Source organism: Odocoileus virginianus, chromosome 28 (genome assembly GCF_023699985.2).
Source record: "Odocoileus virginianus isolate 20LAN1187 ecotype Illinois chromosome 28, Ovbor_1.2, whole genome shotgun sequence".
NCBI classification, from domain to species: domain Eukaryota; kingdom Metazoa; phylum Chordata; class Mammalia; order Artiodactyla; family Cervidae; genus Odocoileus; species Odocoileus virginianus.
The window spans coordinates 30,204,042-30,217,760 of NC_069701.1; the positions used below are offsets into that span (position 1 = coordinate 30,204,042).

General features: G+C 41.6%; 1 protein-coding gene across 5 annotated transcripts in view; it reads left to right on the forward strand.

Annotated features, from left to right (window-relative positions):
* The window catches only part of OPCML (opioid binding protein/cell adhesion molecule like), a 1,017,619-nt gene that overhangs the window by 916,789 nt on the left and 87,111 nt on the right, over nt 1-13,719 (forward strand). For all 5 annotated transcript variants that reach the window (XM_070457403.1, XM_070457402.1, XM_070457401.1 and 2 more), the window contains one exon: nt 128-253. In XM_070457403.1, the coding sequence (XP_070313504.1) occupies nt 128-253 (126 nt within the window). The remainder of the gene's footprint in view (nt 1-127; nt 254-13,719) is intronic.

Below are 13,719 nucleotides of genomic sequence, written 5' to 3' on the forward strand. Positions count from 1 at the left end.
ACTAAAATTATGATTGAAAAGAATATCCATCATCAAAACATGCTATTTGAATACGTGTGAGGCTGATGCCTCCTCTTCTGCAGAGAATCTTTCTCATACGTGTCTCTTCTCCTCTGTCTCTTTCCAGTCCCTCCCCAGATCATGAACATCTCCTCAGATGTCACCGTGAACGAGGGGAGCAGCGTGACCCTGCTGTGTCTCGCTATCGGCAGACCAGAGCCAACGGTGACGTGGAGACACCTGTCAGTCAAGGGTAAGGCATTTCCCTGGAGGAAGCTTTCAGAGTTGGTAGAGTGAAGCCTTGCTTCTAATGCACAACAGGACTTGAGGAGTCAGAAAACAATGCTGTATTTGTAGCCTCATGATGGAAGAGCAAACAGACCGCATGCATCTGTCACTGGAATTCTGAAGGATTTATAGAGAACATTTACTGAATCATTTCCCCAGGCCCTTTCGTGACCTTCCTTAGAAGCTTTTTGTTTTCCCAACTATGAAGGGTAGAGGTACCATGAGAGTAACTTACAACAGAGACACTGATATCTCAAGGTGGAGATGCATGCATCAGAGGGTGGCCTGTCCTTTCTTGAAGTAGAGTGCCAGAAAGCTAGAAAGTGCACTAAAAATATTGGTGTTTTTGTACATCCAGGAGAGAAAAGATCTCCTCCTCAGTGTTCTCAGAACATTTACCCAGAGTGGTAGAAAGGTGATAGGGAGGGTTAAGTACTCTTGTGCCTGCTGTGCTGGGAACTCGGTGATTGGTATTAAGACTTCAGCTGTGGTCATCGCCAACTTAATAGGGAGGAAACCTGAAGAACAGCAGATCTTATCCTCTTGGAAATAAAACTTACTCCGAGGTGAACTTGAAGAGATGGGCAAAGAGCCACTTGGTGTATTTACCCTGTTAACAGAAACTATGATAAATTCTATAAATTATATAAGAAACAAGTGCTCTCTCAGGCATTAGAAAATCTAAACGTGAAACCCAGTGAAAAGGAAAATGCGTGGAGTGTGCCTGTGTGTGATATAAAAATAATATAAATCTAGAGGAAAACCTAAGAATAAATCTTGGGAATGTTGAACTAGACAAGGACTTGCTAGGTCACTAAAAGCTCTAAGCGTAAGAGAAAAATGATAAATGTGTTTTGTATTATTTTTCTGTGGTTCCCATAACAAAGTACTGCAGACCTCACTGCTTAAATAACGGAAATGTATTTCCTTGTAGTTCTGGGGGCAGGATGCCTGTGATCAGGGTGTAGGCAGGGTTGTCCCTTTTGAGACCTGGGAGGGGAGGTCTGTCTATGCCTCTCCTCGAGCTTCTAGTCCTTTTCCGGCATCTTGGGTGTTTCCCGGCTTGTAGGTGCATCACCATCCCTGCTGGCATCTTCCTGTGTGCATCTTCCTGGGTCAGATTTCCCCCTGTTATAGGAACATCAAACATACTGGATTGGGGTTATTCTTGTATGACCTCATACAATCTTAATTGGGCTTTCCTGGTGGATCAGAAGTAAACAATCCACCTGCAATGCAGGAGACGTGGGTTTGATCCTTGGGTTGGGAAGATCCCTTGGAGGAGGGAATGGCAACCTACTCCATCCAGTGTTCTTGCTTGGAGAATCCCACGGAAGGAAAAGTCTGTGGATTTGCAAACAGTTGGACATGACTGAGTGACTGAACAATAAATTATCTTAATTACCTCTGTAAATTCCCTATTTCCAAATAAGGTCAATTTCTGAAGCATTGGGACTAGGTATTGTATTTTTGTTTTTGTTTTTTGGTGGGAGTGGGGATGAAATTCAGCTCATAACTGGGTTCATCAAAATTAAAAGCACCATTTTGTAAACAAAAAGACAAGTCAAAGACTAGGTGAAAACCTTTGCCATACACATACCTGACAAAGATTTTACATCTACACTATGTGAAGAATTCTGATAATGCTAACAAATTACCTTGAAGTGAACAAAACACTGAAACAGACAATTCACAAAAGAAGGTACATGAATGGAATAAGCCCATGAAAATATGCTAAATGTGTGTCTTAGAAATTAAAATTAAACCATAATGGAACTGCACTACACAAATACTACAATGACAAAAATTAAAAAGACTGACCATATCAAGTGTTGGTGGGGTTGCAGAACAACTGAACTCTTATACATTGACTTGGGGACTGTGAAATGGTATTGCTACCTAACTCAGGTTTGGCTGCTCACCTCCAAAAGCCAGTAATTTGGGAGGCAAGCATCAGTAGAAAGGAAAGGCGCTTTAATCAGAAAAGCCAGCCAGCTGGGGAAATGTTGGGCTCATGCCCAGAGACCAACTCTGAGGGTTCTGTGGGCTAGGAGAGTTTTAAAGGGAAGAAGGGAGAAGAATGAGTGAGGCTTCAGGGTGGGAGTCTGGGTCCTACATCTCCATTGCGTATGGACTGGCCGACTCTCTTCATTCATCTTGCCTCTGAGTGATCTGCCTGCAGGACTGCTTCATGGCGAAGGGAGGGATCTTAGAGGCGGAGAGTTGGTCTTACTTCTTTTCATCTAGGAGAAGAATCAGCAGGTTAGAGGAGGCATGGTTTACATTCAGGAGAGCACAGGTCCCGACTTAGGTTAAACTGCCTGATGATCTCATTCCTATAATTAGGTTCTTTTAAGGTTACAGGAAACAAAAATGGGCAAACAGGAAAGAGACTAAACAGCTGCATTCTCCATAGTATCAACGCTATGAAGAACAGTTTGCACCTTGCTATAAAGTTAAACATACACTTAGCATATGACCCAGCAATTCCACTTCTAGGGATTCACCAAAGATAAATGAAAACCTATGTCCACAGATATGCATTGTACACAAATGTTCATAGCAGCTTTATTTGTAATAGCCTCAAACTAGAAGCCAGAACCCTCAACAGGTAAAATAGCTAAATCGTAGTAAATTTAAGCAGCAGATGGCTTCTCAGCAATTAAAAGGAACAAACCATTGATACATGTAAGAAAATGGATGAGTCTCAAAAGCATTATGCTAAAGAAAAGAAGCAAAAACTTAGACACTGATGTCATTCATATGAAATTCTATAACAGGCAAAAATTAATCTAGAGTGACTGAAATCAAGTCAATGGTTATGTAGGGTAGGGGTTTTGGATAATTATCTACAAAGGGATACAAGGGGCTTTTTGGGGGGTGGTGGAAATCTTGAGCAGGGTGTTGTTGTTGCTGCTTAAATTAGTGAAAATTAATGCTACACTAAAAATAAGTGCATTTTGTTGTATGTGAATTAAATCCCAATAAAACTTAAAAACTAAACACATATAGATATAGGAAATAATGACCCGAAGGTGCCCCCCTAGTTTGGAACATTAACTATGCAAGAAGCACTTATAAGTGGACACTGGATTTTTTACCAGGATCGTTGTTCAAAATTTCACCATCTAATGTTCTCCATGTGTATTGAGAACACATATTTCAGTGCTTGCCTTGTTATAGGAAAAGATAATGATAATAAATCCCCAGACACCCTTTGTGTAAAGACCTCAGATATTGAAATCCAAAATGTCAATATTGTAAAGTAATATTAACAAGAATATTAAAGGAATCATAAGGGGTATCAGGAAGCTCAGCTTTAATATAAACACAGTGGTAGCTTGTGTTCCCAAAGATACAGGCCCCATGGAAATTTTGCTTTAAGTCAGAGAGAGTTTTTATTTACGTTATATACAAAAATATGTCTAACCATCGGACCAGCTTCTATGTATTTGGTAAAATCACATGTCTTTATAAGTGCTTGAAATCCCAAAATGCATTTATTTGGTCCTAAACACACAGTTCTCTCAGCCTAGGAGTCTCTCGAAAGGCACTTTGATTTTATGGAAATGTTTTAAAGCAATTCTTTATAATGGTTTTGTGGTAAAGTTTGTTTCCCACTTAAAATACGGAAGATTCATCCACATTCTTAATCTTTTATATAACACAGTATTTGGAATTCAGCCTCAAAAAAAAAAAAAGAATATTAAATTTACATTTTCTCTCTCGCCTTTAAGTCTCCCAGCCCATGTTCAACTTTCAAATTCCTTTTTGTCTTTCCCTTGCTCTGGCCTTCACTTTACTGTCTCTTTTTCTATTCTCTCCCCCATTCCAATGACGTTTCAACGTATAAACTCAATGCATTGTTTCCAGAGTTTGACAAGCACTAGAACCTGGGAGATTTGCACATTTCAAATTTGCACCTGCAGGTGACCACCAATATTTACTTTTAGAAGGACACTCTTTCTTACTTGGAGTTAAGGCGACTTTGGGAAGTTGTTTGTAAAGGTTTAGAAGAGCAGCTGATACAACTTGAACATCAAATACCATTTTTAGAACAACTGACTGTTTAGTTCAGCCAGCAAGAGTATGAAATAGAAGTTGTAATGGCATTTCCTTTGAAATTCCAACAAAATCGCATCAGAGAACGTAGATAACTGGCAGCTATGTTCCTGAAATGTTAATGCAATGTTTGAAAATGATTGTTTAAATTTGGGTACTGTATACAAGAATGAATAACCAAGCTCCATTAAGAAAAAGAATATTTTAATGACCAGATTATTAAGAATTGTGGTTATGGTTTAAGATGACAGACTAAGCACATGCCAATCTCAAGAAACTATGGAAGAAAAGGTAAAGGTGAATAAATTCATGATCACACTAGAGAATAGGAAGCATTTGTGGACCTGAAACTGTGAGGAATCTCTGAAATATAAAAAGTGCATAGGTACTTCCCTGGAAGTCCAGTGGTTAAGACTTTGCTTCCACTGCAGAGGACATGGGTTCCATCCCTGGTCAGGGAGCTAAGATCCCGCATACCTCATGGCCAAAAAACCAAAACGTAAAACAGAAGCAATATTGTAAAAATCCAATAATGACTTTAAAAAATGTTCCACATACAAAAATAAAAATCTTAAAAAAAATTACATAGACACAATGAACGAAAATTTCAGCTCAAAACACAGGAATATGATCTATGCCTGAAATGATAGCTGAAAAAGGCAGAGTTTTAGGTCATACTGCGGGTAAATGTTAAAAATTGACTGGGGCTTAGGGTGGGCAGGGAAGGGAGCCCTGGTGGCATTTGCCAGTTTCCATGATGTCAGTGTACCCATCATTGCCACTTTCCTTGGAGCCCCTTTAAAGTAACTTGATTTTTTAGGTATTTTTAGGTTTTATTTCTGAATTTTAGGTTTTTGTATTTTAGATTTTTATTTTAGGTACTTATTGGATTTATTTTAGGTATTTATTGGATTTACTAGAGAATGTGGCACTTGTTTAATAGACTTCGCACACATGGAAATATGCTCTGAGTGATCTGCAGCTTAGAAACTAGGATCATGCTGGAATCCCAGGCCAGCGGAAAATGGGCAGGTCCCGGGGCAGGCCAGCAAAGTGGACAGGCAAGGGGCCAGTGTGTTTGGGATACATGGTGGGACAGGTGGGTTCCAAGAATGATTTTCTTTTCCCTTCCGGAAGGATGGAGAAGCAGCATTCATGCAATGTAAAAATATGAGACATGTGAAAACCATGTGGAAGGAGGGAGTGGCCAGGCTGTGGGGTTGGAAGGAGGGTCTTCTTTCAAGGTGCCGTGTACCCCGCTGCCGTGCCTCCATACCTGGTCCCATTTCCAGGGCATGTTTGGAAAGGCCGGATGCTTGGGAGGGATAATAAAGTCTTCTTTTCTGTGTCCTCTCCATGGAGGTTTTAAAATGACAGCTATTCACCTGTGAGTGAGTTGCTGCTGCAGTCGATTCATACACAGTAATACCTCAGGGAACAAGAGAGTGAGCGATTTCCCAGAAGTGAGTCTTCCAGGTAACTGAAGCTGACTCCTTTATGCCGTAACGTGAGTGGTCGTTGATGGAAGCAGTTTAAAAATGTATTACGGGCTTCTCTGTTTTCTTGAGTAGAGTGGGTGTCATTTGGCCTCCTTTTAAAAACTGTAATAACATCGTACATATCAATTGTTTGTGCCTCAGTGTTTGATGTCTGGATAATGACTAACATGGCCCTGAAATACTGTTTAAATTGTTGTTTCCGTTTTTTATAGCTCTTCTGTCTGTCCTTCCTTCTCTCGTATCAGAATTGTCAATGCTTCCTAAAGCCATGTGTGCCTTTTAGCATCTGCATTTTTTTCTATCTACTTCTCTTTCTCCCACTTTTTTATAAACTGTAATAAGGAGGAGGAATTGTTCCTAACCTTCTTTACATGTTGTGCATTTTGGCCCAGAAATGCCAAATCTTTTAAGAGATAGCACAACTTTGAGTCCTTGGCTTGATTATACAACTTTGAGCTTCATGGCAGTCAATTTTGCAGTATTTAGAGGAGAGCTATTCTGTGTATAACAGCTCAGAATTGCAAGTATGACATGTGAATGATGTGGTAACTTTAAGGAATGTCTGTGTTGTATTTGAAGACTGTGTGCCATAAATCTGAAGTTTGAACATCTGTATGTATTGCAGGAGACTTGGGTTCTATCCCTGGGTCAGGAAGATCCCCTGGAGAAGGGAATGCAACCCCCTCCAGTATTCTTGCCTGGAGAATCCCATGGACAGAGGAGCCTGACAACCTATAGACCTTGGTGACAAGAGTCTGACACGACTTAGCGATTAACACTTTGACATTCATTTCAGTTTGGTATGCTACAAAAAGTACTAAATTAATGTAGCAATCTTTTTTTAAAAAACAATATTGTAATCTCAGTTAAGAATTTAGCTGAAAATATAAAACCCAAATGATTTCTATATAGTAAATTGAACTGTAAAGATAACTTGTGTGTGTTTCTGAATTCACAGTATTTTTAATTTCTCCTTGGGAAAAAAAAAAAAAAGTCCACAAAACCAAGTTGATGAGTCCTGACTAAGAAGGTCGTGGTAGGGGAGGGCATTCCCTGAGGAAAAACTCAGAGCTTTCAAGAATAAGTGATAGCTTTGTCTCCGTAACATAACATAATCTTTATTTTTTATTTTTTAAATTTTATTGGAGGTATAGTGGCTTTACAGTGTTGTGTTAGACAACTGTACTTTTTGTATTTAATCAAAAACAAAAGATTTTAAAAATCAGGCAAAAACATAAAAGCTAAAAACATTAAAAGTAAAAAGAAATCAAATTTATTGTAAAAAGGATAAGTAATAAAGAATAAAGTCTATTTAATCTAAAATAAAAGCAAGTAAAACAAGATAAGGAATAAGTGTTAAGTACACATATCCTGGTAGCTCAGATGGTAAAGTGTCTGCCTACAGTCTGGGAGACCGGGGTTCGATCCCTGGGTCGGGAAGATCCCCTGGAGAAGGAAATGGCAACACACTCCAGTATTCTTGCCTGGAGAATTCCATGGACTGAGGATCCTGGTAGATTACAGTCCATGGGGTCGCAAAGAGTCGGACACGACTGAGCCACTTCACTTCACTTCACTTCACACATCTCCTGGGGCTTCCCAGGTGGCGCTAGTGGTAAAGAACCTGCCTGCCAGTGCAGTAGATGTAAGAGATGCGGGTTAGACTTCTGGGTCTAGAAGGTCCCCTGGAGGAGGGCATGGCAACCTACTCCGGCATTCTGCCTGGAAAATCCCACGGACAGAGGCCCCTAGAGGGCTATAGGCCATGGGGTCACAGAGTCAGACATGACTGAAGCGACTTAGCAGGCACACACATATCCCGGGGGGAGTGTGTGCAGCTTTGTTCTGGATATGACAGTGCTAGGCAAGTGAATTCCATCTAAGAGGGGTAATTCCAGCAAGATCCTCATCCTTGGTCCTGACCTGGCTGAGCAGGTCTGTCTCTCTCCTGTTCTCTCTGCCAGGTGTTGAGGTTAGCAGATATACTGGTCCCAGAATGTTTCTACTCCAACTCTTATTTTTCGTGCTGAATGTCCTTGAGAAGAAAGTCTTAAAAGAAATTACCAAGTCCCTCACATTCCAAATAAAGGAAGCGCCAACTCATACTCATGTATAGGTGTCAACTCCTTGTGGCTGGCAGGGTTAGCTTCTCGATTGTTGTTCAGTCACTCAGTTGTGTCTGACTCTGCGACCCCATGGACTGCAGCATGCCAGGCTTTCCTGTCCTTCCTTACCTCCTGGAGTTTGCTCCAACTCGTGCCCATTGAGTTGATGATGCCATCCAACCATCTCATCCTCTGGTGCCCCCTTCTCATCCTGCCCTCAGTCTTTCCCAGCACTGGGTCTTTGCCAGTGAGTCAGCTTTTCGCATCAGATGGCCAAAGTATCAGAGCTTCAGCTTCTAGGTAGAGCTAGCCTTCAGATTCTTATAACCTGGGATTGAAATCTGGCCCAAGCAGTTAACTGTCTGAGTGACTTTAGAAAAATCACATCATCTCCAGGATCCCCAGTCTCCTAGACTGCAGAATGGGGCTATTTATGCCAACTTCCTCAGATGATCAGCAGGACCAAAAGAGGGGATGAATGGAAGGCTTATGATTGCACTGGACACACATACACGAGTTGCCGATAGTGTTCTAAATTGCCGCTGTGCCATGTTTTAATTTAAATTTCTCCTTAGAATCCTTGTAACTTACAGCCATCCTGAGAGCTGGTTATGTTAACATCATGCTTACTGTATGTCAAGCCCTGTTATACACTTTACATGTTTTAGCTAATTTACTGCCCCAGTAGCCTTGAAAGGAGAGTGCTAATATTTATAATTGTGCCTTTCTTATTATGCGTTATTATGCCTACCTCAGTCTTTGTCTCTTACTCTTTAACATCGTGAGTCATTCATTAGTTACTCAATGCCTCCCTGGTCCACCTGAAAATTCAGAATGACACAGCAGTTTTATTTGTAATAGGCAAACTTGGAAATAGTCCAAATGTCCTTCAAGGTCTTCCTAGTGGTTCAGACAGTAAAGTGTCTGCCTACAATGTGGGAAACCCAGGTTTGATCCCCAGGTCAGGAAGATCCTCTGGAGAAGGAAATGGCCACCCACTCCAGTACTCTTGCCTGGAAAATCCCATGGACAGAGGAGCATGGTAGGCTCCAGTCCTTGGGGTAGCAAAGAGTCGGACATGACTGAGCGACTTCACTTCACTTGTCCTTCAAGGGGTGTCTGGTTACACCCACAGCTTGAAATGTATTTCAGCAATAAAAGGTAAATGAACTATTATGTCAGTTGACATCATAGGTAGACCCAAGGGCATTGTAGGGATGCACAGAGTCATTGTCGAAGGGTAGGATGCTGCATGATTCCACTTTTAAAACTTTCCCTAAATGGAAAAAGTGTCAAGATGCACAACCTCTCAGTGGTGGCCAGCAGTTGGGGCAGGGGAGGGAAAGAAGTTGTTCAAGCAGTTGTTTTGTTGTGAAGAGACAGCTCCATGCCTCGGTTAGTGGGGTAGTTAGATGAATCGATGTGCATGATAAAATGTTAGAATTAGACACAAAGGTATAAAAAATGGGTACATCCCCCCCAAAAAAAAAATCTCAGCCCCATCACGTGATTAACTGTGCATTGCCCAATCAATCACCTCGCCTTAAGGGCGTGCTTTAATTAAAAAAGATGCCACCATCAGGGGAGCTGGCAATGAACACACAAACCTCTCTATTATCTTTGCAACCCTTTGTATGTGTGTGTGCTTCAGAGCTCAGTCGTGTCTGACTCTTTGAGAACCCCTGGCCTTCCAGGCTGCTCTATCCTTGCGATTCTTCAGACAAGAGTACTGGAGTGGGTTGCCATTAAATCCATAATTACTTCAAATTAAAAAAGTGCAAACCAGGAATCATAAGTAAGATGAACCTCTAGGTTTCCACTAACAACATGCTTATGTAAGAAGGTCCTGTTTATAAAATATTTCCACACGCATCATTTCAAGAGGGTTTATAGCAAGCCTCTAAAATAGGTCAGAGAAGAAATATTTCCCAGGCAAAGAAACAGGCTTGATAAAGTTAACGGTGAATGACTCACAGGTGTCTAAAGTGGAAGATCTGTGAAAGGAACATTGGCCTTGTTTTCCAAGTCCATCTTTGTCTGCTGTACAAAGGCTGAAGAGGTACAATATAAAGTGATGTATTTTATCAAGTTCCGCTTGTTATCTGGGGCACCCATGTGCTTACATTCTCCTCTCTAATTCCACACCTACCTTCTTGCATCTGGACAGTTTCTAGCCGCCACTCAGCATTGTGCTGAGAGTGGGACCCACTTCCCTGCTGTTGTCTGCTGTAGGTCTCCGTGGCTTCTCTGCTTCGATTAAGATAAACCTGCGGAGACCCACCCACCTCATTTCTCTTCTGAGTCACCCCAGGTTCCAGTGCCAGCCACAGATGGGATTGCCTGTCAGTTGACCCACTGCCTCACCCAGTCCTGCGCCCACTTCTCTGTCTCTCTGCGAGGCAGCCAGGATCCTTGTTTCTAATCTGAAGTTGTGTGAAGAGCCTAATTAATCCCCGGAGTGTGAGAAAGGGGTGTCTGAGTTGAGAAATCAAGGTTATCCCTATCTTGCTCAGTGGAACAGTTATGGGCAAACAAGCTGTTCCTCTCATATTTTTGCAAAGCAAATTTATGTTCACTAACTTTGGTTCTTGTTGTAAATGAGAAGTGTGTGAAGGTCTAGCCATGTGCTTTTCGCCATATGGGCACCCATATGTTTTCCTCCTTTGCTTGCGTACATTTTCGCTTTGGCACGCACATATGCCTGTATTTTTGCAACTTAACAATATTAAAACTAATCCCATTTATGCTCCTTTTGGGTGAGTTGATTGAGTCATAAATCCCTGTGAATCTCTTCTTTGGGAGACTGAAGTTCTTTTGTGTGAGCTGGGGGAGAGCAGAGCATCCTGTCAGAGGGATGCAGGCAGCCACATCAGTGTGGAGCTGGTGGAGCTGATGTCGCTGATGGCCCTGACCCTGGCTGCAAAGTGATGAGCTAAAGCCTGGGGAACTAGGAATGTGGGCTCAACGCCTTGGGAGTATCCTCATCTCTTCCTCGCTGGGGAGAAGCCCTCATTAGGAAACAAAATAATCCCCAGGGTTTTCTTCCTATGGGCCCAGGTGAAATAACTTACCTTAGCACAAGCCATCATGAGAGCCTGAGCTGTGATTCTTCGTGTGTGACTATATGTAATGCTTCTCACCATCTTTACACCAAGTGGATCAACAATATAGATCAGAATAAGGCTGCCCTGGAGCAAACTTACCTTCTTCCCTGGACTTCTTAGATTATAAAAATAAGAATGGATATTAACATGCATTATACCAAGTGAAAAAAAGCATAGATATCACTTTGCCAACAAAGATCCGGATAGTCAAAGCTGTGGTTTTTCCAGAAGTCATGTACGGATGTGAGAGTTGGCTCATAAAGAAGGCTGGGCACTGAAGAACTGATGCTTTCAAAGTGTGGTGCTGGAGAAGACTCTTAAGAGTCCCTTGGACAACAAGATCAAACCAGTCCATCCTAAAAGAAATCAGTCATGAATATTCGTTGGAAGGACTGATGCTAAAGCTGAAGCTCCAGTTCTTTGGCCACCTGGTGCAAAGAGCTGATTCATTGGAAAAGACCCTGATGCTGGAAAAGACTGAGGCAGGAGGAGAAGGGGGTGACAGAGGATGAGATAGTTGGATGGTATCACTGACTCAATGAACATGAGTTTGAGCAAACTCCAGGAAACAGTAAAGGACAGGGAAGCCTGGTGTGCTGCAGTCCGTGGGGTCACAGAGTCAGACATGACTTGGTGACTGAATGACGATAGTACCAAGTGAAAAACCCTGGTAACTCAAATGCAAAATTGGAATTGGAAATGCCACCCGATATCTTCTGTAAGATGGTGTTCTCTCTTTTGCATTAATTCATTCCTTTGTTCAATGCATTAAGAATATTTGTTTCCCTCTATAGCAACAATGATGTGTAAAGCAGATATTATTCTTGCCCTCTTGGAGCTTATAGTCTAGTGAGGGAGATAGATAGTCATTAGCTGGATCATCAAGAATATGTAATTTCTGAGTGTGGCATTTGCTTTAAGGATGAGTGACAGAGTGGTGTGAGCTAGACTAGATAAGTCTTTCCTGAGATAGTGATGCTTGAAACAGACATAGGAGGGACTTCTCTGGGGGTTCAGTGGTTAAGACTCCATGCTTCCACTGCTGGGGACAGGGGTTCGATCCCTGGTAACTGAACTAAGATCCCACAAGCCACGCTGCATGACCAAGAAAAAGAAGATGAATAGCAATTAAGTATGGGGATACAATTCTGTGACAGAGCCAGGCCAACTGGAAACCTTCCAGGTGAGGGGAATAGCATGTGTGAATGCCCTGAGGTGACAGGGGTGTGGTTTTTCAAGAAATGAAAGAACCCTGTCTTTTTATTTCTAAGTCATATTTTTTTAATTAGAAGAAAACTCATCCTAAATTTATTTTCACATGACTGGGAAAGATCAGAAATATTTCAGTTGCATTTTACCTGAGTTAATTGCTAATGCAGAGAACTTGCATTTTCCCCTTATGACAAAGTAATCTTTTTTTCAGTTTTCCTTTTAATTGAGATATAGTTGATTTATAATAGTTAACAAAGGGGAAAGCAAGGAGGGGGTATAAATTAGGAGTTTGGGATTAACAGATACATACTCTCTGTGTGTGCATGCCTGCTCAGTCACGTCCGATTCTCTGTGACCCCATGGACAGTAGCCAACCAGGCTCTCTGTCCATGGGATTCTCCAGGCAAAAGTACTGGAGTGGGTTGCCATTTTCTACTCCAGGGGGTCTTCCCCACCCAGGAATCAAACCTGAGTCTCTTGCATTGCAGGCAGATTCTTTATTGTCTGAGGCACCAGGGAAGCCTTCAGATATACACTATAACTTATAAAATAGATAACCAACCTACTGTGTAGTACAGAGAACTGTACTCAATATTTTGTAATAACCTATAAGGGAAAAGAATCTGAAAAAAAAAATGATGTATGTGAAACTGAATCACTTTGCTATACACCTGAAAGACCCACATCTTGAATATGTAGATAGCAGGAGAGACCATGGGCTAGGGTGGGGGAGTTGGGGGCTGGATCATACAGAGCCCTTTACAGAATTTGGTCTTTATTCTAAAGTCACTAGAATATGCAAAAATGAGATGTTCTGGTGTCAGAATTTAACTAGGAACATGGCGTGTCTGATCTACTCATTATCTATGTAAATCTGCCGGATCACTAAACCTTTGTCTCCATTTCTCCACTACCAACCAGGAAGGAGTCAGTAGCAATATGCTTCTTTACAGAGGAAGGGGAAAGGGAATTTGGAAGTATCTATTCCAAATACTCTTTAGATGATCATGTAAGAAGGGATATTAACATGTATCTTGCAAGTGAAAATCCCAACTAAACTCAAAAGTAAAATTAGAATTGGAAAGGCATCCAGGGCTGCCTGCCGTCTGTTATAAAGCGTTCGCTACGCTGTTGCGATATCAAATTATGCCATTGAAATCAGTTGGACAGTGATAAAATTGAGACCAGCTTTATAAGTGCTGTAGATCTAATTGGCCTCAGCGGTGGGTCCACAGTGACTTTTGCTGCTGAACAAAAATTGTAGGCTTCAGTAGAAAATAACCAGCCTGGCTTCACACTCACGCACCTTGGCCACCTCTGGAAATAATAGACTTTAATTTAGGTACGGAGCTCGTACATCTGGACAGCTGTTGAAGGAACATCAAAGAAGTTAGCTTCCTCCCTACTTCCTGGATGGGCACCCTTGATGGTGGATGGGAAGTATCTCAG